The following is a 27852-nucleotide window of genomic DNA, read 5'->3' as shown; positions in this document are numbered from 1 at the left end:
TCAGTAAAATCGTTGAAATTGTTGCATGTTGGGTTTATATTTTTGATCAGTATAGATACCATTCTCAAGAAAGTAGATACCATTTCAACCTAGGAGGAAAAACCCTGAACCACACCACCAACTATATTTACCTTGGTCTGACTAGAAGTTATACTGAGCAGTTTGACATGGCCATAATGTCTCTAACAGATAAAACATGCAGAACATATTTAGCCATTAGAAAGACCCTGTATAAATTAACCCCCAATTAGAATTAAACTTAAATTATTTGACTATGTCGTAACTCCAATCATTCTATATAGCAATGCAATTCGGGGACCTCAATACAATTGAGGAAAATACATCATGGGATAGAAGCCCCACCAACATTTTACACCTGGAATGTTGTTCTTCTGGACTCACCTCACCTAAGAGAGAGAGAGAGGGAGAGAGAAATAAGGGGGAGAGAGAGAGGAGGGGAGAGAGAGAGAAGGGGGAGAGAGAGAGAAGGGGGGAGAGAGAGAGAGAGAGGAGGGGAGAGAGAAATACGGGGGAGAGAGAGAGAGGAGGGGAGAGAGAGAGGGAGAGAGAAATAAGGGGGAGAGAGAGAAATAAGGGGGAGAGAGAGAGAGGAGGGAAGTGAGAGAAAAGGGGGGAGAGAGAGAGAGGAGAGAGAAATAAGGGGGAGAGAGAGAGAGAGAGAGGAGGGGAGAGAGAGAAGGGGGGAGAGAGAGGAGGGGAGAGAGAGAGAAGGGGGAGAGAGAGGAGGGGGGAGAGAGAGAGCGAGGAGGGGGAGAGAGAGAGAGGAGGGGGGAGAGAGATAATGTGAATAGAAGATGATCTTCAGGCATGATACAGGGGTGGGGTCAAACAGAACACCAGCCCACATGAAACATTATCACATGCCTCTGCCTCTAGCTAGTTGTTTAAATGCTTTTACATTGCATGTGTGGTGTCAGTACATTAGGGGTTGTTTATGAGAGAGAGAGAGAGCGAGAGAGAGAGGTCTACGTATATTCATGAGCAGAAAGGGGAACTCTAATTTGGTCCAGACTCTCTCAAAGTGAACAACCAACACACTTGTAGTAGGTGATCATAGAGTTAACCAGTGGATATCTCCTGCCTATTCTGTGTGTGTTTACCACCATGCCATCCTACACAGTGACGGTGGCTACAGGGAGCCAGTGGTTTGCAGGGACTGATGACTACATATACATCACCCTGGTGGGAACAGAGGGCTGCAGTGAGAGGACTTTACTGGACAAACCACTCTACAATGACTTCGAGAGAGGGGCGGTGAGTTGAGTTACAGTGGCTTGTGTGGTTAGGGTTTTGTCTGTCGTGCTCACTAACCAGAGTTAGTGTTAGAGTAAGATTGAAGGTTTCACAGTGTGTGCATTACTTGAAAGACAGAGTTGACCTTGTTAATGACAATCATTAGAAATATTGTACCTTCATCAGACTTGAGACCGGATATGTACTTAGTAGAAAGCTTCCTCTGGTATTTGTCCTGAAGACTAAACTTCAAAAGAAAGGAATTGATTGTGCTCTTTAGGATGACTGATTACTAGTTGTGTAGACAATTACGTACACAAAAGTATGTGGACACCCCTTCGCATTAGTGGATTCGGCTATTTCAACCACACCCATTGCTGACAGGTGTATAAAATTGAGCACACCGCCATGCAATCTCAATAGACAAACATTGGCAGAAGAATGGCCTTAATGAAGAATAAGAATTCAGTGACTTTCAACGTGGCACAATCATAGGATGCCACCTTTCCAACAAGTCAGTTCGTCAAATTTGTGCCCTTGTAGAGCTGCCCCGGTCAACTGTAAGTGCTGTTATTGTGAAGTGGAAACGTCCAGGTGCAACAACGGCTCAACCGCGAAGTGGTAGGCCACACAAGCTCACAGAACGGGACCGCAGAGTGCTGCAGCCTGTCCTCGGTTGCAATACTCTCTACCAAGATCCAAACTGCCTCTGGAAGCAACGTCAGCACAATAAATGTTTGTCAGGAGCTTCATGAAATGGGTTTCCATGACCGAGCACCCGCACACAAGCCTAAGATCACCATGTGCAATGCCAAGAGTCGGCTAGAGTCGTGTAAAGCTCGCCTCCATTAGACTCTAGAGCAGTGGAAACATTCTCCGGAGTGATGAATCTTGTGGATGCCATGAGAACCCTACCTGCCCCAATGCACATTGCCAACTGTAAAGTTTGGTGGAGGAGGAATAATGGTCTGGGGCATTTTGTCATGCTTCGGGCTAGGCCCTTTAGATCCAATGAAGGGACATCTTAACTCTACAGCATACAATGACATACAATGGAAATTTCCTGTATTTACCAAATCATGAGAGCAAACCACACACAAGTCAGCGTTAGTTATCACAAAGTCCATCTTTAATTATATGAGCTCCATCACAACCCTGTGACTCTCAGATCAATTCAGTGTCTATAAATGAATTCTCTGAGAGTCCCTTACACATTGCAACTGAGATCCTTTACAGCAAAGACACACATAGCCAGACAGCATTGGCATAATTTATCGTTCAGCTTTGTCTCCTAAACTATGTTATTTTCTCAAACTCAGAACCATAAACAAATCCTCCATATCAACAGGCATATATCAAATCCATCCTATCTTGACAAGATCACAGAGACACACTGACTGGCACACAGACATTGTGGAGCCAAGAGATACACGCTTGACCTCCCCTCTTTCCGGCCCAAGTAACTTAGTCTTGACATAGAACAGATAACTGCAACCCCGGCCACAGTATATACATTCTGATGAGAAGTAACTTACAAACATATGATGAATATAAAACATCTTACCTATGTTACCAACTAATTCAGATTATTCCCCAACACAACAGTTGGGGGAAAGTCCCTTTGTAGGCCTCCTTGCTCGCACACGCTTTTTCAGTTCTGCCCACAAATATTCTATGGGATTGAGGTTAGGGCTTTGTGATGGCCACTCCAATACCTTGACTTTGTTGTCCTTAAGCCATTTGCCACAACTTTGGAAGTATGCTTGGGGTTACTGTCCATTTGGAAGACCCATTTGCGACCAATCTTTAACTTCCTGACTGACGTCTTGAGATGTTGCTTCAATATATCCACATATATTGGATATATATATAATTTTCCACCCTCATGATACCATCTATTTTGTGAAGTGCACCAGTCCCTCCTGCAGCAAAGCACCCCCACAACATGATGCTGCCACCCCCGTGCTTCACAGTTGGGATGGTGTTCTTCGGCTTGCAAGCCTCCCCATTTTTCCTCCAAACATAACGATGGTCATTATGGCCAAACAGTTCTATTTTTGTTTCATCAGAACAGAGGACATTTCTCCAAAAAGTACGATCTTTGTCCCCATGTGCAGTTGCAAACCGTAGACTGTTTTTTTTATGGTGGTTTTGGAGCAGTGGCTTCTTCCTTGCTGAGTGGACTTTCAGGTTATGTCGATATAGGACTCGTTTTACTATGAATGTAGATACTTTTGAACCCGTTTTCTCGAGCATCTCCACAAGGTCCTTTGTTGTTGTTCTGGGATTGATTTGCACTTTTCGCACCAAAGTACATTCATCTCTACGAGACAGAACGCGTCTCCTTCCTGAGCAGTATGATGGCTGCGTGGTCCCATGGTGTTTATACTTGCATACTATTATTTGTAAAGATGATTGTGGTACGTTTGGAAATTGCTCCTAAGGATGAACCAGACTTGTGGAGGTCTACAATTTTTTTTCTGATGTCTTGGCTGATTTATTTTGATTTTCCCGTGATGTCAAGCAAAGAGGCACTGGGTTTGAAGGTAGGCCTTGAAATACATCCACAGGTACACCTCCAATTGACTCAAATGATGTCAATTAGCTTATCAGAAGCTTCTAAAGCCATGACATAATTTTCTGGAATTTTCCAAGCTGTTTAAAGGCACAGTCAACTTAGTGTATGTAAACGTCTGACCCACTGGAATTGTGATACAGTGAATTAGAAGTGAAATAATCTGTCTGTAAACAATTGTTGGAAAAATGACTTGCGTCATGCACAGTAGATGTCCTAACTGACTTGCCAAAACTATAGTTTGTTAACAAGAAATGTGTGGAGTGGTTGAAAAATGAGTTTTAATGACTCCAACCTAAGTGTATGTAAACTTCAGACAACTGTATGTACACAATGACATTCTAGATAATTCTGTGCTTCCAACTTTGTGGCAACAGTATGGGGAAGGCCCTTTCCTGTTTCAGCATCATTTTTTTTATTTTACTGTTCCCCAGTGTAAGATCTGCCACAGAATGTGTTGCAGGATCAAGCCCAGCCCTGTAGAAACATCTGTCATCAGGTTCACACTGCAAGCTGAGAAAAGAGGAACCACTCCGTCAGTCAGTGAGGTTACACATAAACTTGATGAGCTCTATTCTCTTAAATAAATTGTGCCTGAAATTGTGTTCCAATATGAGTCAAGGGGAGTAATCCATAGAGATGAAGTAAAGAGACTTTACTGTGATTCGTTCCATTTACACACGGCTATTTACCTGGGTGTCACCTGGAAATACAATGGATTGGATTATATAATGCATTTTTTAAGGCTCAAATCTCTTTACATTGATTGTCCTGTAGAAACTTGCCTTTACCACTGCACAGTACAGTACTAGATAAAAAGGGTTATGCTCCGGTGCAGAGTGAGTCCTGGAGGCGTCATCACCACCATCGCTGTTACTTTGTATGAGGGTGGTCTAAAGGAATCAGATTACTAAATTCAATGCTCTGCTCTTTCACTCTAAGGAAGCAAAATAACAACATAAGGCCAATTGACAAACGTCTTCTACAGCCAATAGCTGATGAGTGACCTGATCGTGACCTCATGGCCCATGAACACCACATGGAAGTTACATAAAAAGCTTCCCTATCTGATCAAAATTGTCAACTCATTCAGGCATTAAAAGCTTCACCAGTGTCTGAATCGTGTTCACTAGATCCAGTTGTACTCTTTAGTTCAGGATGCATCGGCTGTATACTTCCTCTACTGCACTAACCATCAGTGAGTGACTCATGAGCTCGTATCAACCTCATGCTGTTTCTTTCTGACTGTTGTATCTGGACCCCAGAAAGAGAACCTGGTGCAAAATGAACAGCTATGGGGATCCCAACAAACACAATAAACATTGTTCAGTATAAGTAATTCATTTAATCACTTTCCGTAACAGTGATAACCTGGTAATGACTATTGTCCGTCCTCAGGTTAGGCTGAATCTGGGTCCGGGAATTAGCCCATTATGTTTACTCTACACAGGATGAGAGCAAGCTCAATCGCTCTAAACCTGGTTGTCCATCTTCAGGTGGACTCGTATGATGTGACGGTGGGGGAGAACCTGGGAGAGATGGAGCTGGTGAAGGTAGAGAAGAATAAGTACTGGGTTCATGATGACTGGTACTGTAAGTACATCACAGTGAAGACTCCCTCTGGAGACTACGTAGAGTACCCCTGCTTCCGCTGGCTGGTGGATGACAAGGAGGTGGTCCTTAGGGACGGCAGAGGTACTGTCTGTCTGTTGGTCAGTCACATCTGTCTGTTTGTCTGTCTGTCTGTCTGCCAGTCGGTCTGTCTGTCTGTCTGTCTGTCTGTCTGTCTGTCTGTCTGTCTGTCATTAAACTGTCTCCTCTCCTTATCTTAAGGAACACATAAGTCAATCCAGAAACATCTTCATTACGGGTTTTCACTTTTTTTTCAGCACGGTTGCCAAAGGATGACAAGACCAGACTGGAGAAGCAGCACCGACGTAAAGAGCTGGAGAGCAGACGGAAAACCTACAGGCAAGAGCTGGGTTTATGGTGTAGCACACATCTACATCACCAAGATGCGTTAAACAAATACATGTATTCAATGTATTGAACTAGTCAATGTTTTCTAGTATCCAATGCACTGACTTTATAAAGTGTAGCCTAACAGTAAAATATCTGTGCACAGTGTTATGTAGTGTAGTCCTAATTCAGTAGAGCTGCTGAACGTGCTAGTGATTCTGTGATGTCCTGCTGTGTATAGATGGAGTGAGTGGCAGCCTGGGTTTCCTATGAGTATAGATGCCAACACACACAAGGAGCTTCCCAGAGACATCCAGTTTGACAGCGAGAAAGGAGTGGACTTCATTCTCAACTACAGTAAGGCGTAAGTACTGCATCCATACTACACTCTGTAACCATTGTCCTATCATTACAGGGTTACAGGTTCAAACCCTGCTACCACTGTTTCCCCTCATCACTGTTTCCCCTCATCACTGTTTCCCCTCACCACTGTTTCCCCTCACCACTGTTTCCCCTCATCACTGTTTCCCCTCATCTCTGTTTCTCCTCATCGCTGTTTCCCTTCATCACTGTTTCCCCTCATCACTGTTTCCCCTCATCACTGTTTCCCCTCATCACTGTTTCCCCTCATCATTGTTTCCCTTCATCACTGTTTCTCCTCATCACTGTTTCCCTTCATCACTGTTTCCACTCACTACTGTTTCCCCTCATCACTGTTTCCCCTCATCACTGTTTCCCCTCAGCACTGTTTCCCCTCAGCACTGTTTCCCCTCATCACTGTTTCCCCTCATCTCTGTTTCTCCTCATCACTGTTCCTCCTCATCACTGTTTCCCTTCATCACTGTTTCCCCTCATCTCTGTTTCTCCTCATCACTGTTTCCCCTCATCACTGTTTCCCCTCATCACTGTTTCCCCTCACCACTGTTTCCCCTCATCACTGTTTCCCCTCATCTCTGTTTCTCCTCATCACTGTTCCTCCTCATCACTGTTTCCCTTCATCACTGTTTCCCCTCATCACTGTTTCCCCTCATCACTGTTTCCCCTCATCACTGTTTCCCCTCATCATTGTTTCCCTTCATCACTGTTTCTCCTCATCACTGTTTCCCTTCAACTCTGTTTCCACTCACTACTGTTTCCCCTCATCACTGTTTCCCCTCATCACTGTTTCCCCTCATCACTGTTTCCCCTCATCACTGTTTCCCCTCATTACTGTTTCCCTTCATCAATGTTTCCCCTCATCACTTGTACACTCATCACTTTACTGTTCTTTATTTTACTCTTATTATTATCTATCCTGATGCCTAGTCACTTTACCCTGTCTTCATGTACCTATTTACCTCAAATACCGTATTATTATCTATCCTGATGCCTAGTCACTTTACCCTGCCTTCATGTACATATCTACCTCAAATACCTTATTATTATCTATCCTGATGCCTAGTCACTTTACCCTGCCTTCATGTACATATCTACCTCAAATACCTTATTATTATCTATCCTGATGCCTAGTCACTTTACCCTGCCTTCATGTACATATCTACCTCAAATACCTTATTATTATCTATCCTGATGCCTAGTCACTTTACCCTGCCTTCATGTACATATCTACCTCAAATACCTTATTATTATCTATCCTGATGCCTAGTCACTTTACCCTGCCTTCATGTACAGTGGGGCAAAAAGCATTTAGTCAGCCACCAATTGTGCAAGTTCTCCCACTTAAAAAGATGAGAGAGTCCTGTAATTCATCATAGGTACACCTCAACTATGACAGACAAAATGAGAAAAAAATCCAGAAAATCACATTGTAGGATTTTTAATGAATTTATTTGCAAATTATGGTGGAAAATAATTATTTGGTCACCTACAAACAAGCAAGATTTCTGGCTCTCACAGACCTGTAACAGCTTCTTTAAGAGGCTCCTCTGTCCTCCACTCGTTACCTGTATTAATGGCACCTGTTTGAACTTGTTATCAGTATAAAAGACACCTGTCCACAACCTCAAACAGTCACACTCCAAACTCCACTATGGCCAAGACCAAAGAGCTGTCAAAGGACACCAGAAACAAAATTGTAGACCTGCACCAGGCTGGGAAGACTGAATCTGCAATAGGTAAGCAGCTTGGTTTGAAGAAATCAACTGTGGGAGCAATTATTAGGAAATGGAAGTCGTAAAGACCACTGATCTGGGGCTCCACGCAAGATCTCACCCCGTGGGGTCAAAATGATCACAAGAACGGTGAGCAAAAATCCCAGAACCACACGGGGGGACCTAGTGAGTGACCTGCAGAGAGCTGGGACCAAAGTAACAAAGCCTACCATCAGTAACACACTACGCCGCCAGGGACTCAAATCCTGCAGTGCCAGACGTGTCCCCTTGCTTAAGCCAGTACATATCCAGGCCCGTCTGAAGTTTGCTAGAGAGCATTTGGATGATGCAGAAGAAGATTGGGAGAATGTCATATGGTCAGATGAAACCAAAATATAACTTTTTGGTAAAAACTCAACTTGTCGTGTTTGGAGGACAAAGAATGCTGAGTTGCATCCAAAGAACACCATACCTACTGTGAAGCATGGGGGTGGAAACATCATGCTTTGGGGCTGTTTTTCTGCAAAGGGACCAGGACGACTGATCCGTGTAAAGGAAAGAATGAATGGGTCCATGTATCGTGAGATTTTGAGTGAAAACCTCCTTCCATCAGCAAGGGCATTGAATATGAAACGTGGCTGGGTCTTTCAGCATGACAATGATCCCAAACACACCGCCCGGGCAACGAAGGAGTGGCTTTGTAGGAAGCATTTCAAGGTCCTGGAGTGGCCTAGCCAGTCTCCAGATCTCAACCCCATAGAAAATCTTTGGAGGGAGTTGAAATTCCGTGTTGCCCAGCAACAGCCCCGAAACTTCACTGCTCTAGAGGAGATCTGAATGGAGGAATGGGCCAAAATACCAGCAACAGTGTGTGAAAACCTTGTGAAGACTTACAGAAAACGTTTGACCTTTGTCATTGCCAACAAAGGGTATATAACAAAGTATTGAGATAAACTTTTGTTATTGACCAAATACTTATTTTCCACCATAATTTGCAAATAAATTCATTAAAAATCCTACAATGTGATTTTCTGGATTTCTTTTCTCATTTTGTCTGTCATAGTTGAGGTGATGAAAATGACAGGCCTCTCTCATCTTTTTAAGTGGGAGAACTTGCACGGTGGCTGACTAAATACTTTTTTGCCCCACTGTACATATTTACCTCAAATACCTTATTATTATCTATCCTGATGCCTAGTCACTTTACCCTACCTTCATGTACATCTACCTCTAATACTTCTTACCTCTGCACATTGATCTGGTACTGGTTCTCTCTGTATATAGCTCCACGTTGATCTGGTACTGATACTCCCTGTACATAGCTCCACGTTGATCTGGTACTGGTACTCCCTGTATATAGCTCCACATTGATCTGATACTGGTACTCCCTGTTTATAGCTCCACATTGATCTGGTACTCCCTGTTTATAGCTCCACATTGATCTGTTACTCCCTGTTTATAGCTCCACATTGATCTGATACGGGTACTCCCTGTATATAGCTCCACATTGATCTGATACTGGTACTCCCTGTATATAGCTCCACATTGATCTGGTACTGGTATTCCCTGTATATAGCTCCACATTGATCTGGTACTGGTACTCCCTGTATATAACTCCATTCTTGTGTATTGTATTTGATTCCTCTTGTGTTACTATTTTATAAAATGTTTTTAACTGCATTGTTGGGAAGGGCTCGTAACCAAGCATTTCACGGGAAAGTCTACACCAGTTGTATTTCGCGCATGTGACAAATAACATTTGATTTGATCAGATTTAAAACATTATCCAGCCAGTCTAACACTCGGTTTAATTTGTACTCTCTATAGTGCTGAACCTACAGTAGGTTTAATATTTCAATGTGGAGATTTACACTCGGTTTAATTTGTACTCTCTATAGTGCTGAACCTACAGTAGGTTTAATGGGAGATTTACACTCGGTTTAATTTGTACTCTCTATAGTGCTGAACCTACAGTAGGTCTAATGGGAGATTTACACTCGGTTTAATTTGTACTCTCTATAGAGCTGAACCTACAGTAGGTCTAATGGGAGATTTACACTCGGTTTAATTTGTACTCTCTATAGTGCTGAACCTACAGTAGGTCTAATGGGAGATTTACACTCGGTTTAATTTGTACTCTCTATAGTGCTGAACCTACAGTAGGTCTAATGGGAGATTTACACTCGGTTTAATTTGTACTCTCTATAGTGCTGAACCTACAGTAGGTCTAATGGGAGATTTACACTCGGTTTAATTTGTACTTGCCTGAGTGGTGCAGCAGTCTAAGGCACTGCATCTCAGTGCTTGAGGTGTCACTACAGACACCCTGGTTCGAATCCAGGCTGTATCACAACCGGCTGTGATTGGGAGTCCCATAGGGTAGCGCACAATTGGCCCAGTGTTGTCTGGGTTTGGCTGGTGTAGGCCGTCATTGTATGTTAGAATTTGTTCTTAACTGACTTCCCTAGTTAAATTAAATTACATTTAAAAAAACTACAGTAGACCTCTTTCCAATGTGGAGATTTACACTTGGTTTAATTTGTACTCTATACAGTTCTAAACCTTCATGAGGTCTCTTTCCAATGTGGAGATTTACACTGGGTTTAATTTGTACTCTATACAGTTCTAAACCTTCATGAGGTCTCTTTCCAATGTGGAGATTTACACTGGGTTTAATTTGTACTCTCTACAGTTCTAAACCTTCATGAGGTCTCTTTCCAATGTGGAGATTTACACTGGGTTTAATTTGTACTCTCTACAGTGCTGAACCTACAGCAGGCCTCTTTCCAATGTGGAGATTTACACATGGTTTAATTTGTACTCTCTACAGTGCTAAACCTACAGCAGGCCTCTTTCCAATGTGGAGATTTACACTGGGTTTAATTTGTACTCTCTACAGTGCTAAACCTACAGCAGGCCTCTTTCCAATGTGGAGATTTACACATGGTTTAATTTGTACTCTCTACAGTGCTAAACCTACAGCAGGCCTCTTTCCAATGTGGAAATTTACACTGGGTTTAATTTGTACTCTCTACAGTGCTAAACCTACAGCAGGCCTCTTTCCAATGTGGAGATTTACACTGGGTTTAATTTGTACTCTCTATAGTGCTGAACCTACAGCAGGCCTCTTTCCAATGTGGAGATTTACACATGGTTTAATTTGTACTCTCTACAGTTCTAAACCTACAGCAGGCCTCTTTCCAATGTGGAAATTTACACTGGGTTTAATTTGTACTCTCTACAGTGCTAAACCTACAGCAGGCCTCTTTCCAATGTGGAGATTTACACATGGTTTAATTTGTACTCTACAGTGCTAAACCTACAGCAGGCCTCTTTCCAATGTGGAGATGTCCATGTAGAAGACCCATGCTTGTCATAATAGGGCATTTTCTGTTTTTAGGGGCAGTATTTGTTTATTGCATTGACACTTATGCTCTAAATGTCAGGTTGTCCAGGATGGAGCTGTCATCTAGTGAGGTGTTCCTCGAAATGTTTTTTTTTGTATTGTTCTCAAAGGGACTTCATGGTTTGAATAAAGGCTAAATGGGAAACAGAAATCCATTGTTGGCTCAGCAGGTGGGTGGTGAGTAGTATGTAAATGTGACTAAAAGGTAACCTGTTTTAAAGCTATGTATGAAAGCCTGTGGAATAGGATAGTTCATGTATGAGTAACCAGGGACATTTGCATGTATCATACACATCACCAGACCTAAACACAAACACATACTGTTTACATTTGTTGTTTTATTTTTTTTATTTAACCAGGGAGGCTAGTTGAGAACATGTTCTCATTTACAACTGCGACCTGGCCAAGATAAAGCAAAGCAGTGCGAAACAAACAACAACACATGGACATGGTATAAACAAACGTACAGTCAATAACACAATAGAAAAAAATGGCGTGAGGAGGTAAGGCAATAAATAGGCCATAGTAGCGGAGTAATTACAATTTAGCAAATTAACACGGGAGTGATAGATGAGCAGATGATGATGTGCAAGTAGAAATACTGGTGTGCAAAAGAGCAGAAAAGTAAATAAAAACAATATGGGGATGATGTAGGTAGATTGGGTGGGCTATTTACAGATCCGCTATGTACAGCTGCAGCGATTGGTTAGCTGCTCAGATAGCTGATGTTTAAAGTTATTGAGGGAAATATAAGTCTCCAGCTTCAGTGATTTTTGCAAATCGTTTCAGTCATTGGCAGCAGAGAACTGGAAGGAAAGGCGGCCAAAGAGGTGTTGGCTTTGGGGATGACCAGTGAGCTATACCTGCTGGAGTGCATGCTACGGGTGGGTGTTGTTATCGTGACCAGTGAGCTGAGATAAGGCAGAACTTTACTTAGCATAGACTTATAGATGACCTGGAGCCAGTGGGTCTGGCGACGAATATGTAGCGAGGGCCAGGCTAGAGCATATAGGTCGTAGTGGTGGGTGGTATAAGGGGCTTTGGTGACAAAACGGATGGCACTGTGATAGACTTCATCCAGTTTGCTGAGTAGAGCAGCTATTTTGTAAATCAAATATCATCGCTGAAGTTGAGGATCAGTAGGATAGTCAGTTTTACAAGGGTATGTTTGGCGGCTTGAATGAAGGAGGCCTTGTTGCGAAATAGGAAGCCGATTTTAGATTTCATTTTGGATTGGAGATGTTTAATAGGAGTCTGGAAGGAGAGTTTACAGTCTAGCCAGACACCTAGGTATTTGTAGTTGTCCACATATTCTAAGTCAGAACCGTCCAGAGTAGTTATGCTAGTCGGGCGGGTGGGTGCGGGCAGCGAGCGGTTGAAAAGCATGCATTTGGTTTTACTTGCGTTTAAGAGCAGTTGGAGGCTACGGAAGGAGTGTTGTATGGCATGGAAGCTTGTTTGGAGGTTAGTTAACACAGTGTCCAGAGAAGGGCCAGATGTATTCAGAATGGTGTCGTCTGCGTAGAGGTGGATCAGGGAATCACCAGCAGCAAGAGCGACATCGTTGATATATACAGAGAAAACAGTCGGCCTGATAATCGATCCCTGTGGCACCCCATAGAGACTGCCAGAGGTCCGGACAACAGGCCCTCCGATTTGACACACTGAACTCTGTCTGAGAAGTAGTTGGTGAAACAGGCGAGGCAGTCATTTGAGAAACCAAGGCTGTTGAGTCTGTGGATAAGAATACGGTGATTGACAGACTCGAAAGCCTTGGCCAGGTCGATGAAGACGGCTGCACAGTACTGTCTTTTATCGATGCTGGTTATGATATTGTTTAGGACCTTGAGCGTGGCTGGGGTGGACCCATGACCAGCTTGGAAACCGGATTGCACAGCGGAGAAGGTTCGGTGGGATTCGAGATGGTCGGTGATCTGTTTGTTAACTTGGCTTTTGAAGACTTTAGAAAGGCAGGGCAGGATGGATATAGGTCTGTAACAGTTTGGGTCCAGAGTGTCACCCCCTTTGAAGAGGGGGATGACCGCGGCAGATTTCCAATCTTTAGGAATCTCAGACGATACGAAAGAGAGGTTGAACAGACTTGTAATAGGAGTTGGCGGCTGATACTTTTAGAAAGAGAGGGTCCAGATTGTCTAGCCCAGCTGATTTGCACAGGTACAGGTTTTGCAGCTCTTTCAGAACATCTGCTATCTGGATTTGGGTGAAGGAGAAGCTGGGGAGGCTAGGGCAAGTAGCTGTGGGGGGTGCGGAGCTGTTGGCCAGGGTTGGAGTAGCCAGGAGGAAAGCATGGCCAGCCGTAGAGAAATGCTGATTGAAATTCTCGATTATCGTGGATTTATCGGTGGTGACAGTGTTACCTAGCCTCACTGCAGTGGGCAGCTTGGAGGAGGTGCTCTTATTCTCCATGGACTTTTCAGTGTCCCAAAACATTTTGGAGTTAGAGCTACAGAATGCCAATTTCTGTTTGAAAAAGCTAGTTTTTGCTTGTATTGATTCCTGACTTCCCTGAAAAAGTAGACAAATACTTTGGTTCAAACCTATCAGCTTACTGTATGCTTTTAAACTACATTATGAAATAAGGTGAATATGGGTGATGATGAGGTCCAACTTTCCTTTGATTGCTTAGGAGGGATAGCAATCTTTGCTCTGTAGTTCCTCTGTAGTTCAGTTGGTAGAGCATGGTGCTTATAATGCCAGGATAGTGGGTTCGATTCCCGGGATCACCCATATGTAAACACACATGATTATAATGCCAGGATAGTGGGTTCGATTCCCGGGATCACCCATATGTAAACACACATGATTATAATGCCAGGATAGTGCGTTCGATTCCCGGGATCACCCATATGTAAACACACATGATTATAATGCCAGGATAGTGGGTTCGATTCCCGGGATCACCCATATGTAAACACACATGATTATAATGCCAGGATAGTGGGTTCGATTCCTGGGATCACCCATATGTAAACACACATGATTATAATGCCAGGATAGTGGGTTCGATTCCCGGGATCACCCATATGTAAACACACATGATTAAAATGCCAGGATAGTGGGTTCGATTCCCGGGATCACCCATATGTAAACACACATGATTATAATGCCAGGATAGTGGGTTCGATTCCCGGGATCACCCATATGTAAACACACATGATTATAATGCCAGGATAGTGGGTTCGATTCCCGGGATCACCCATATGTAAACACACATGATTATAATGCCAGGATAGTGGGTTCGATTCCCGGGATCACCCATATGTAAACACACATGATTGTAAGTCGCTTTGGATAAAAGCGTCTGCTAAATGACTTATACACTCAGTGTACAAAACGTTAATGACAGCTGCTCATTACATAGCCTGGTCAGTTGATGATCCCTTGTTCATGTCACTTCAATCAGTGTAGATAATGGGGAGGAGACAGGTTACATTTAAATAATGATTTTCAAGCCTTGAGACATGGATTGTGTTTTCAAACTTTGAGACATGAATTGTGTATGCATGCCATTCAGAGGGTGAATATCCAAGACAAATAATTTAAGTGCCTTTGAACGGGGTATGGTAATAGGTGCCAGGCACACTGGTTTGTGTCAGGAACTGCAACACTGCTGGGTTTTTCACGCTCAAAGTTTCCTGTGTGTATCAAGAATGGTCCAGCACCCATTGGAGTCAACATGGGCCAGCATCCCTGTGGAACGCTTTTGACGCCTGTATAGTCCATGCCCTAACGAATTGGGGGGGTGGTGCAACTCAATATTAGGAAGGTGTTCTTAATGTTTGGTCTACTCAAAGGCGTGATGAGGAACTAGAGGAAGTGGCTGGTGTTAGCATGCCATGTATTTATAGTCCTGAGAAGTGTTGGTGTCATCATGACTAACTGTGTTGCTATGGCTTGTTTGAATAACGGAATTATTTGTGCAGATGATTTATTTGTGCAGCTGAATTATTTGTGCAGATGAATTATTTGTGCAGCTGATTTATTTGTGCAGATGATTTATTTGTGCAGATGATTTATTTGTGCAGCTGAATTATTTGTGCAGATGATTTATTTGTGCAGATGATTTATTTGTGCAGATGAATTATTTGTGCAGATGATTTATTTGTGCAGATGATTTATTTGTGCAGCTGAATTATTTGTGCAGATGATTTATTTGTGCAGATGATTTATTTGTGCAGATGATTTATTTGTGCAGCTGATTTATTTGTGCAGATGATTTATTTGTGCAGCTGATTTATTTGTGCAGATGATTTATTTGTGCAGATGATTTATTTGTGCAGATGATTTATTTGTGCAGATGATTTATTTGTGCAGATGAATTTGCATTGATACCACCTTATCTGCAGAGAGCACAGAGTACAAAGGACTACATGCAGTACTATTAAGACATTGCACAATGCTTGATGTAGATTCCCCAGACTGGTGATGGGTAGGATTACACTCAAAGCATGATGACTGACCTACATTGATAGTACCAATGTAGTAGACTAGTAAACATTACTCACCACGACGTGAGTAGCAGCATTCTCAGTATCCCAAATGTTGTTGCCAAAGTACTGCACACATCATAACAAGGAAGGGAAGCGGTAAACTCTATCCATAACAACCAACGCTGCTAACGTTCTAATATTTTTTTACCTTTATTTAACCAGGCAAGTCAGTTAAGAACAAATTCTTATTTTCAATGACGGCCTAGGAACAGTGGGTTGACTGCCTGTTCAGGGGCAGAACGACAGGGGGTTTGAACTTGCAACCTTCCAGTTACTAGTCCAACGCTCTAACCACTAGGCTACCCTGCCGCCCCGAGGTGGATAAGTGTGTAAAGAATGTGTACATACATCAGCAACTCCTGAATTGTCTTGTTTGCTGATCACTTTGAAATGATAAGAAAATAACTCAACATAAATCTTAGCTTCGCTTGACCATCCTGATCTCCCGAGATTACATTTTGTTTCTCTACATGGTATTGCAGAGGTCAGTCAGGAGGGTGGATCAGGAATCATAAATCTCCTGCAGCTAGATGATGTTGTCCTTTCCTCCCCAGGATAGAGAACCTGTGTGTGAACCAGTTCATGCACATGTTCCAGTCCTCCTGGAATGACTTTTCTGACTTTGAGCGGATCTTCGTCAGGATCAAAAACACCATCTCAGGTGTGTGGTCTCTGTTTTTTCCATAGAATGTGGTCACTGTTTTCTCCATAGAATGTGGTCACTGTTTTCTCCATAGAATGTGGTCACTGTTTTCTCATTAGAATGTGGTCACTGTTTTCTCCATAGAATGTGGTCACTGTTTTCTCCTTATGTAAGACCGGCACTATACTAGCTGTTTCTGCAATCATTCTCTTCTCCTCTCCTCTCCTCCTTCTCCACTCTCCTTCTCTCTTCTCCTCTTCTCCTCTCTTCCTCTTCTCCTCTCCTCTTTTTCTCCCCCTCCCCTCACCTCCCCTCCCCTCCCTTTTCCTCTCCTCTCCTCTCCTCTCCTCTCCTCTCCTCTCCTCTCCTCTCCTCTCCTCTCCTCTCCTCTCCTCTCCTCTCCTCTCCTCTCCTCAACCTATTCCTATCCTAGAGTATGTGATGCAGCACTGGAAAGAGGACTTTATGTTTGGATACCAGTACCTGAACGGCTGTAACCCAGTGATGATTCAGAAGTGCACCAAGCTGCCAGAGAAGTTCCCCGTTACACACAACATGGTGGCAGACTGTCTGGAGAGAGAGATGACTCTGGAGGAGGAGATCAAGGTAGAGACTGAACCCATAGAGATCCTATTCAATCATTCTAATTCCTAATTCTATGACTGATACACACACATGTCACATGTCACCTGCACGCAGTTGTGCAAGTCTATACACATGCATGCACACATCACATCCACTCACTGTACCTGTGACAGATTGTACACACAAAAAGACAAGGCATTCAGAAAGACAGACTCGGAGGTTAACTTTAAGACATTCACCCCTTGTATTACTTGTTGTTTGCAGGCTGGTAACATCTACCTAGCAGACTATGAGTTGATGGAAGACATCAGTCCCAACAGTACAGACCCCTGTACTCTACAGTACCTGGCTGCTCCTATCTGTCTGCTGTACAATAACAGCCAGAGCAAGATCCTGCCTCTGGCCATACAGGTAGGCTACTCTGTGTGCTTAGAAAAACACTAGGGAGCAGCTGGCTTGTGTTAACCCTAGCCATTAGCCAAATAGCTCAGCTGAACAACTGTCTGTATCATAATAGTGTAAAGTTTAAGTCCCTTTGTCAATTGTTATAAGGGTCGTTCCACAAAATTAGTGGCTTTTGCATTCCTTTGATATCTTAAGTAGAAACTGTGCACAAATATTGCATAAAAAGTTATAAAAAAGGCTAAAGTGTCCCTCTGTCAACCCTTTGTCACTTCTAGGAAGATTTTAACCAACTTCATCCCAAAAGTTATCCAAGTTTCACCATCATTGTAAAGCCCTAGTTATTTTGTTGCTTTTATAGTAATTTCTGACGATTATTAGTTATTTAATGTGAATAGTGATTGGCTTGGGGGTTCAAGCTGTTTAGAAGCATCTTGGACCTAGACTTGGCACTCAGGTACCTCTTGCCGTGTGGTAGCAGAGAAAACAGTCTATGACTAGGGTGGCTGGAGTCTTTGACAATTTTTAGGGCCTCACTCTTGACTCCGCATGGTATAGAGGTCCTGGATGACAGGAAGCTTGGCCCCGGTGATGTACTGGGCCTTACGCACTACCCTCTGTAGTGCCTTGCGGTCAGAGGCCGAGCAGTTGCCATACCAGGTAGTGATGCAACCCGTCAGGATGCTCTCGATGGTGCAGCTGTAAAACCTTTTGAGGATCTGAGGACCCATGCCAAATCTTTTCAGTCTCCTTGTGGGGTAATAGGTTTTGTCGTGCCCTCTTCACGACTGTCTTGGTGTGCTTGGACCATGTTAGTTTGTTAGCGATGTGGACGCCAAGGAACTTCAACCTTCAACCTGCTCCACTACAGCCTCGTCGATGAGAATGGGGGCGTACTCGGTCCTCCTTTTCCTGTAGTCCACAATCATCTCCTTTGTCATAACCAGGTTGAGGGATAGGTTGTTGTCCTTGCACCACCTTGTCAGGTCTCATCGTTGTCGATGATCAGGACTACCACTGTTGTGTCATCTGGAAACTTAATGATGGTGTTGGAGTCGTGCCTGAACGTGAGTGAACATGGAGTACATGGGGGTGACTGAGCACGCACCCCTGAGGGGCCCCTGTGTTGAGGATCAGCGTGGCGGATGTGTTGTTATCTACCCTTACCACCTTACCACCTGGAGGTGTTTAGTCCCAGGGTCCTTAGCTTGTTGATGATCTTTGAGGGCACTATGATATTGAATGTTGAGCTGTAGTCAATGAATAGCATTCTCACATAGGTGTTCCTTTTGTCCAGGTGGGAAAGGGCAGTGTGGAGTGCAATAGAGATTTCATCATCTGTGGATCTGTTAGGGCGGTATGCAAATTGGAGTGGGTCTAGGGTTTCTGGGATAATGTCGTTGATGTGAGCCATGACCAGCCTTTCAAAGCACTTAATGGCTACGGGTCGGTAGTCATTTAGGCAGGTTACCTTAGTGTTGTGTTCTTGGGCACAGGGACTATGGTGGTCTGCTTAAAACATGTTGGTATTACAGACTTGGACAGGGAGAGGTTGAAAATATCAGTGAAGACACTTGCCAGTTGGTCAGCGCATGCTCACAGTACACGTCCTGGTAATCTGTCTGGCCCTGAGACCTTGTGAATGTTGACTTGTTTAAAGGTCTTACCCACATTGGCTGTGGAGAGCGTGCTCACACAGCCATCCGGAACAGCTGGTGCTCTCATGCATGTTTCAGTGTTATTTGTTTCGAAGCGAGCATAGAAGTAGTTTAGCTCATCTCACTGGGCAGCTCTCGGCTGTGCTTTCCTTTGTTTATCCGTTATTTTACCAGGTAAGTTAACTGAGAACACATTCTCATTTGCAGCAACGACCTGGGGAATAGTTACAGGGGAGAGGAGGAGGATGAATGAGCCAGTTGTAAACTGGGAATTATTAGGTGATGGTTTGATGGCCAGATTGGGAATTTAGCCAAGACACCGGGGTTAACACCCCTACTTTACGATAAGTGCCATGGGATCTTTAATGACCTCAGAGAGTCAGGACACCCATTTATTAACGTCCCATCTGAAAGACGGCACCCTACACAGGGCAGTGTCCCCAATAACTGCCCTGGGGAATTGGTATATTTTTTAGACCAGAGGAAAGAGTGCCTCCTACTGGCCCTCCAACACCACTTCCAGCAGCATCTGGTCTCCCATCCAGGGACTGACCAGGACCAACCCTGCTTAGCTTCAGAAGCAAGCCAGCAGTGGTATTCAGGGTGGTATGCTGCTGGCTTGCTAGTCTGTAATGGTTTGCAAGCCCTGCCACATCCGACGAGCATCAGAGCCGGTATAGTACGATTCAATCTTAGTCCTTTATTGACGCTTTGCCTATTTGATGGATCGTCGGAGGGCATAGCGGGATTTCTAATAAGCTTCAGGGTTAGAGTCTCGCTCCTTGAAAGCAGCAGCTCTAGCCTTTAGCTTAGTGCGGATGTTGCCTGTAATCCATGGCTTCTGGTTGTGGTATGTACGTACGGTCACTGTGGGGACAACGTCATCGATGCACTTATTGATGAAGTCAATGACTGATGTGGTGTACTCCTCAATGCCATAGGAAGAATCCTGGAATATATTCTAGCAAAACAGTCCTGTAGCTTAGCATCTACTATGGCCTATTTATTGCCTTTCCTCCTCACGCCATTTGCACACACTGTATATAGACTTTTTCTATTGTGTTATTGACTGTACGTTTGTTTATTCCATGTGTAAATCTGTGTTGTTGTTTGTGTCGCACTGCTTTGCTTTATCTTGGCCAGGTCGCAGCTGACCACTTTTTATTGACCGAGTCACTGGTGGTTCCTGCTTTAATTTATGCTTGCTAAGCAGGAATCAGGAGGATAGAATTATGGTCAGATTTGTCAAATGGAGGGCGAGGGAGAGCTTTGTACGCGTCTCTGTGTGTGGAGTAAAGGTGGTCTAGAGTTTTCTTTCCCTCTGGTTGCACATTTAACATGCTGATACTTTTTGTTTTTACCTCTTAAGATGGGAAAACGTGTTTTTTATCAAGTTGAACATGTGCTCTTTACGACAGAATGTTAAAATAAGTCAGAATTCGTTAAACTTCTCAAAAGGAACCGAATTTATGTAAGCTTACATCACGTTTCTTCACCATCTAGTAAAACATACCTCTCCTCTCCTCTTGCCATGTTCTTCCTCTCTCTCTTCCTCCCCTTCATCCTCCTCCTCCTCATTCTCCCTCTCTTCCTCCTCCTCCTCTCTGTCTCCTAGCTGGGTCAGACTCCAGGGAAAGACAACCCTATCTTCCTGCCCAGTGATGGTCAGTATGACTGGATGCTAGCTAAGATCTGGGTCCGCTCCTCTGACTTCCACATCCACCAGACAGTCACACACCTGCTGAGGACTCACCTGGTCTCGGAGGTGTTTGGAGTGGCCATGTTCAGACAGCTGCCTGCTGTACACCCTGCATATAAGGTACACCAACTACACGTCGGTCTGTGCTTGAGTTTTGTTTCTGCTAATGTGACTGAATAGTTGATTCATTGATAGGTTGATTCTTTAACTCATTGATTCATGGATTGGTTAGTTATATATTTACTGATTGATTGATTGGTTGACTGACTGATGGTCTGTCCTACTCTAGTTACTCCTTCCTCACATTCGTTTCACCATCGCCATCAACACCAAGGCCAGAGAGCAACTCATCTGTGAGTTTGGCATCTTCGATAAGGTGAGAACGTGTGTGTGTTTGAGAGTGAGAGCGAGAGAGACAGAGACAGAGACATAGACAGATTCAGTTAATGTGTCTGTCTCTCCCCAGATCAACAGTACAGTTAATGTGTCTGTCTCTCCCCAGGCCAATGGTACAGTTAATGTGTCTGTCTCTCCCCAGATCAACAGTACAGTTAATGTGTCTGTCTCTCCCCAGATCAACAGTACAGTTAATGTGTCTGTCTCTCCCCAGATCAACAGTACAGTTAATGTGTCTGTCTCTCCCCAGGCCAATGGTACAGGAGGTGGAGGTCATGTTGAGATGATCCAGAAGGCCATGAGGTCACTGACCTTCAGATCTTTGTGTTTCCCTGATGCCATTAAGGCTCGCGGGGTGGACAGCCCTGAGGACCTACCCTACTACTATTACAGAGATGACGGGAACAGGGTCTGGGATGCCACCAAGAGGTCAGAGGTCATAGGGGGTGTGTGTGTGTGGGGGGTGGGGGACCAGACCAATCACCAGGAAGAGATACCAGGTGGTGGCTAACCCTCACCCTAGCTTCATGTCCACATCATTGATCAACTCTAAACCTAGCTTCATGTCCACATCATTGATCAGCCCTAACCCTAAACCTAGCTTCATGTCCACATCATTGATCAACTCTAAACCTAGCTTCATGTCCACATCATTGATTAACCCTAAACCTAGCTTCATGTCCACATCATTGATTAACCCTAAACCTAGCTTCATGTCCACATCATTGATCAGCCCTAACCCTAAACCTATCTTCATGTCCCCATCATTGATCAGCCCTAACCCTAAACCTAGCTTCATGTCCACATCATTGATCAACCCTAAACATATATTCATGTCCACATCATTGATCAGCCCTAACCCTAGTTTCATGTCCACATCATTGATCAGCCCTAACCCTAAACCTAGTTTCATGTCCACATCATTGATCAGCCCTAACCCTAAACCTAGCTTCATGTCCACATCATTGATCAGCCCTAACCCTAGTTTCATGTCCACATCATTGATCAGCCCTAACCCTAAACCTAGTTTCATGTCCACATCATTGATCAGCCCTAACCCTAACCCTAACCCTAAACCTAGCTACATGTCCACATCATTGATCAGCCCTAACCCTAGCTTCATGTCCACATCATTGATCAGCCCTAACCCTAAACCTAGCTACATGTCCACATCATTGATCAGCCCTAACCCTAACCCTAAACCTAGCTTCATGTCCACATCATTGATCAGCCCTAACCCTAACCCTAAACCTAGCTTCATGTCCACATCATTGATCAGCCCTAACCCTAACCCTAAACCTAGCTTCATGTCCACATCATTGATCAGCCCTAACCCTAACCCTAAACCTAGCTTCATGTCCACATCATTGATCAGCCCTAACCCTAAACCTAGTTTCATGTCCACATCATTGATCAGCCCTAACCCTAAACCTAGCTTCATGTCCACATCATTGATCAGCCCTAACCCTAACCCTAAACCTAGCTTCATGTCCACATCATTGATCAGCCCTAACCCTAAACCTAGCTTCATGTCCACATCATTGATCAGCCCTAACCCTAAACCTAGCTTCATGTCCACATCATTGATCAACTCTAAACCTAGCTTCATGTCCACATCATTGATCAACTCTAAACCTAGCTTCATGTCCACATCATTGATCAGCCCTAACCCTAAACCTAGCTTCATGTCCACATCATTGATCAACTCTAAACCTAGCTTCATGTCCACATCATTGATTAACCCTAAACCTAGCTTCATGTCCACATCATTGATTAACCCTAAACCTAGCTTCATGTCCACATCATTGATCAGCCCTAACCCTAAACCTATCTTCATGTCCCCATCATTGATCAGCCCTAACCCTAAACCTAGCTTCATGTCCACATCATTGATCAACCCTAAACATATATTCATGTCCACATCATTGATCAGCCCTAACCCTAGTTTCATGTCCACATCATTGATCAGCCCTAACCCTAAACCTAGTTTCATGTCCACATCATTGATCAGCCCTAACCCTAAACCTAGCTTCATGTCCACATCATTGATCAGCCCTAACCCTAGTTTCATGTCCACATCATTGATCAGCCCTAACCCTAAACCTAGTTTCATGTCCACATCATTGATTAGCCCTAACCCTAACCCTAACCCTAACCCTAAACCTAGCTACATGTCCACATCATTGATCAGCCCTAACCCTAGCTTCATGTCCACATCATTGATCAGCCCTAACCCTAAACCTAGCTACATGTCCACATCATTGATCAGCCCTAACCCTAACCCTAAACCTAGCTTCATGTCCACATCATTGATCAGCCCTAACCCTAACCCTAAACCTAGCTTCATGTCCACATCATTGATCAGCCCTAACCCTAACCCTAAACCTAGCTTCATGTCCACATCATTGATCAGCCCTAACCCTAACCCTAAACCTAGCTTCATGTCCACATCATTGATCAGCCCTAACCCTAAACCTAGTTTCATGTCCACATCATTGATCAGCCCTAACCCTAAACCTAGCTTCATGTCCACATCATTGATCAGCCCTAACCCTAACCCTAAACCTAGCTTCATGTCCACATCATTGATCAGCCCTAACCCTAAACCTAGCTTCATGTCCACATCATTGATCAGCCCTAACCCTAAACCTAGCTTCATGTCCACATCATTGATCAGCCCTAACCCTAACCCTAAACCTAAACCTAGCTATTATTCTAACCCTAAACCTACATTTTCTTTTGACCCTAGTTTTGTGTGGGACGTGGTGTGTATCTACTATGACAGTGACAACACAGTACAGAAGGATGAGGAGATCCAGGCGTTCGTTAAAGATGTCTGCAGCTTTGGGATGCAGGACCTTGATTGCTGTGGTGGGTACAAACACATAATAACCACCAAACACTACAATGGCATAGCCCACTTTACAATATTTGAGTTATCTGCAATACAAATACACACTTCTTATTTCTCTGGGTTTTGTTGAAAGACGTAGCTGACAACGCAGTAACATTATCGACATTTAGCTACGCAGACACCCTTGTATACAGACATGTACTTAACTTTTGAGTTGGCCAATAGCCTCTCTGTCAGGGACTGGTTAGTGGCTCACTGATGGAACAAGTGTCAAAATAAACATCCTGTGTTGCGCCCAAAAACTTGTTAAACATCCTGTGTTGGGCCTTTTACTTAACTTGGCGTTAAGCAAGGGCTGACCACTGCACTCTAAGGCTCCTGAGTGGCGCAGCGGTCTAAGTCACTGCATCTCAGTGCTTGAGGCATCACTACAGACCCTGGTTCAAATCCAGGCTGTATCACAACCGGCTGTGATTGGGAGTCCCATGGCCCAGCGTCTGTTGTAGGCTGTCATTGTAAATAAGAATTAGCTGTTAACTGACTTGCCTAGTTAAATTAAGTTTAAATTCAAAATAAATAAATAAAATGACATGGAGTCATTGTTGGTATTCACCTGTTGTTTATGAAGCATGTGACAAATAACATTAGATTGGATTATATGGAAACCTTTTCTGCAGAGTTTCCCAAATCCCTGAAGACACGTGAGGATCTCACGGAGTACCTGACTGTCATCATCTTCACTGCCTCTGCTCACCATGCTGCTGTCAACTTCGGACAGGTAACATTTAGGGCTAGATTCAATCAGATTGACATCTGCATAGCGTTGTTTTGGCGGTCTAACTGTAGGTTTGTAACTTATAACGCAGTAGGGATCATACGGGAGTGGTTTGTAACTTCTAACTCAGCAGGAATCATAAGGAAGTGGTTTGTAACTTCTAACTCAGCAGGAATCATAAGGAAGTTGTTTGTAACTTCTAACTCAGTAGGAATCTTTAGGGAGTGGTTTTCAACTTCTAACTCAGTAGGAATCTTTAGGGAGTGGTTTGTAACTTCTAACGGAGAAGGGTTATTAAGGAAGTGATTCGTGACACACAAGAGTAGCTGCTCACCGATATGTCAGATCATACCGCTGTTACCTCCAACACCGCCAAAACATCTGTTATACAGATGTCAGCCAACGCTGGATAAGGCTGGTCAATGCTCGATCTGATTGAATCCAAGCTTTGGTTAGATTTTGTAAGGTAGGCTTTAGACAGGTATGATTTGCTCATGTAGGCTATTTAGTCAGGTAGGGTTTGGACAATTGGTCCACATTATTCAATGGGTGGGTCTAATCTTGAATGCTGATTGGTTAAAACCACGTTCCAGACGGTATCTATTCCACAAGTTACCACCGGCTACATCTATGACGTTACAACGATTATTTACTCTGTTCCATCTGACTGCACAATCCACTGTGTCATCATACGAGAGCACCACCTAGCTTCCCTTAGATGTTAATGTCTGCCTACTCTGTGTATTTCAGTATGACTGGTGCTCGTGGATCCCCAACGCGCCCCCCACCATGCGGAAGCCCCCTCCCACACAGAAGGGGGTGGTAGATGTGAAGTTCATCATCGAGAGTCTCCCTGACCGCGGCCGGTCCTGCTGGCACCTAGGGGCTGTCTGGGCCCTTAGTCAGTTCCAGGAGAATGAAGTAAACACACCACACACAACACACGCACACAACACACACACACTCACACACATAAGACACACATGCACACACACATACGTTTGTCTGCTTTTATTCTGAATGTTAAAGAATGCCCTCCAACCTCTCTCTCCCCCCCCCCCACCAGCTGTTCCTGGGGATGTACCCAGATGAGCACTTCATAGAGAAGCCTGTGAAGGAGGCCATGGAATCGTTCAGGAAGAGACTGGCAGAGGTCAGCAGTGCCATCAAGATCCGCAACGAAGGCAAGAAACTACCCTACTACTACTTCTCTCCTGACCGCATCCCTAACAGTGTGGCTGTCTGAGAGAGGGATGGAGGAGGGTGAGAGGAAGGATGGGAGCGAGAGCGAGGGAGTGATGGAGGGAGATATTGTGAACAGTGATTTATGGTGTTGTTTCTTACACACAGGGCTGTATGTATATTGTGCTATGAAAAGCACATACCCACTGATGCAATTCATCTTTTTTTGCCAGTGATTTTTAGAAACAGAAAGTGAATCATCATTGTTGTACAATTCAAATGTCAAATAAAAATTCTCAAAATGTGCTTTTGTATTTATCCTTATATTATTGTAAAACTGTTGGTGACAATGAAAGTATATGAGACGCATATTCACAAGCTAAAATGAAAGACTGTATTCATAATAACAAACCGTTTAAAGGTTGTCATTTTTATTTGGTTGGTTTTTCAATCTACATACTTTATTCAAACATGGGAAATGAAACAAATCAAAACACATCAATATTTCTTTTTTTAAAACATAAGTCATTTTTTTCTTACCAAAATTCTATACAGTTACTATTGAAAGGTAAACTCACAGACAAACATGTGGAATGATATATGAAGGAGGGAAACAGTCTTATGTTCAAGTCCAGTCAGTAGTAAAGCACTGTAGTTTTATGCAAGTAACACTTTCTCAGCACAAGGGTTATCATTCTGATGATGGGGGACGGAACGGCTTTCCTCAATCAATGGCTGTTTAAGCTACATATGTTCAGCAGGAGAAATGCGTTTTCTCTTACATGTTAAATGACTTTGAATGAACAGACAGACCTCTGCCAGAGTAACGTTACACAGTATGGTTTAGTGGTTTCAGTATTCCAGGAACTTTCCCAAAATGGTCAGGTTTTCCAGAAATCTGTGAATATTCCAACCGGGACATCTGGAAAAGGGTGGAATTTGGGGAAAGTTGCCAGAATTGTGCAAATGCTGGGGAAAATGGAAGGGCGCCGTTACAAAGTTATTATAGAGCTTGGCAGTAAAAACTGTTCTCATCAAATAGATAAGCAAAGCCCTGTACATAAAAGTCTGAGGTGAAACATGAAAGGTCAACATCAACAAGTCAACAGGTATGTTCTCTCAAAGAGAGAATTATAGGAGCCAGCTATACATCATTATAAAATCTATAATTTCAATTAATTTATCAATCATGTAAATGTTAATATTTGAAAATCTCAATAATTCTCTGACTAAAATAAACGGATGTATCATTTGTATCCATTGTATTGATCGGGTAAAAGCAGTGGTTGTAAATGCAGGTTGAATAACTTATAGAGGGTAGAACTATAGACGTACTGCTAGTATTAGTTGAATAAAATCACAATTTGAAGGGGTCTCTTTTGATGCAACAAATATTTTTCTTAAAAATAAATAAATACCACACAGAAAATGTAGAAATAATCATCATGTCTCCAGAGAGTCAACCTCTGGATGAGAGCGACAGTACTAGAGAATTGACCAGGTCAGCTAAGGTAATTGCACTTTTTCTGTCTTATCGTAAAGAGCATCTTGGGGACTGTGTGAGGGTGTCCTAAAATGTACACCGTACAGAGGACTGTGTGAGGGTGTCCTAAAATGTACACCGTACAGAGGACTGTGTGAGGGTGTCCTAAAATGTACACCGTACAGAGGACTGTGTGAGTTCACAGCTGTATAATACAATAATAATATGTATTAATACATATTTGTGTGTGGTTCTGAGAAAGCATGAGGCCCTTTATAACCAAACATGATTCTCAAATACAAAAAAACATGTTTCATTGTCATACACCAGATAGGTGAAGTGAAATGTGTTGTTTTACAGGGTCAGCCATAGTAGTACAG

The 27852-nt window shown here is 43.4% G+C and overlaps 1 protein-coding gene across 1 annotated transcript; it reads left to right on the top strand.

The window, feature by feature from the left end:
- Positions 1–902: 902 nt before the first annotated feature.
- LOC110532793 (polyunsaturated fatty acid 5-lipoxygenase) lies at positions 903–26295 on the top strand. The gene is made up of 14 exons (XM_036987115.1): positions 903–1275; positions 5326–5524; positions 5719–5800; positions 6030–6152; positions 16350–16456; positions 16872–17044; positions 17288–17434; positions 20699–20902; positions 21072–21158; positions 21429–21607; positions 23928–24049; positions 24710–24810; positions 25558–25728; positions 25874–26295. The coding sequence occupies exons 1-14, from the start codon at positions 1126–1128 to the stop codon at positions 26051–26053; spliced, it is 2025 nt and encodes a 674-aa protein (XP_036843010.1). The 5' UTR covers positions 903–1125; the 3' UTR covers positions 26054–26295.
- Positions 26296–27852: the final 1557 nt, after the last annotated feature.

The sequence above is a fragment of the Oncorhynchus mykiss genome, chromosome 1 (assembly GCF_013265735.2).
Source record: "Oncorhynchus mykiss isolate Arlee chromosome 1, USDA_OmykA_1.1, whole genome shotgun sequence".
Classification (NCBI taxonomy): Eukaryota; Metazoa; Chordata; class Actinopteri; order Salmoniformes; family Salmonidae; genus Oncorhynchus; species Oncorhynchus mykiss.
The sequence above is the reverse complement of the archived record's forward strand: the minus strand, read 5'-3'. Positions and strand labels throughout refer to the sequence as shown.

What these genes read in the sequence shown, in the direction of transcription:
- LOC110532793 (XM_036987115.1), top strand. Translation starts at nt 1,126, where the DNA reads ATGCCATCCTACACAGTGACGGTGGCTACAGGGAGCCAGTGGTTTGCA. An exon ending in CTCTGGAGGAGGAGATCAAG is followed by an intron (nt 17,045 to 17,287) that starts GTAGAGACTGAA and finishes TGTTGTTTGCAG; the next exon opens with GCTGGTAACATCTACCTAGC. An exon ending in CTGCTGTCAACTTCGGACAG is followed by an intron (nt 24,811 to 25,557) that starts GTAACATTTAGG and finishes TGTGTATTTCAG; the next exon opens with TATGACTGGTGCTCGTGGAT.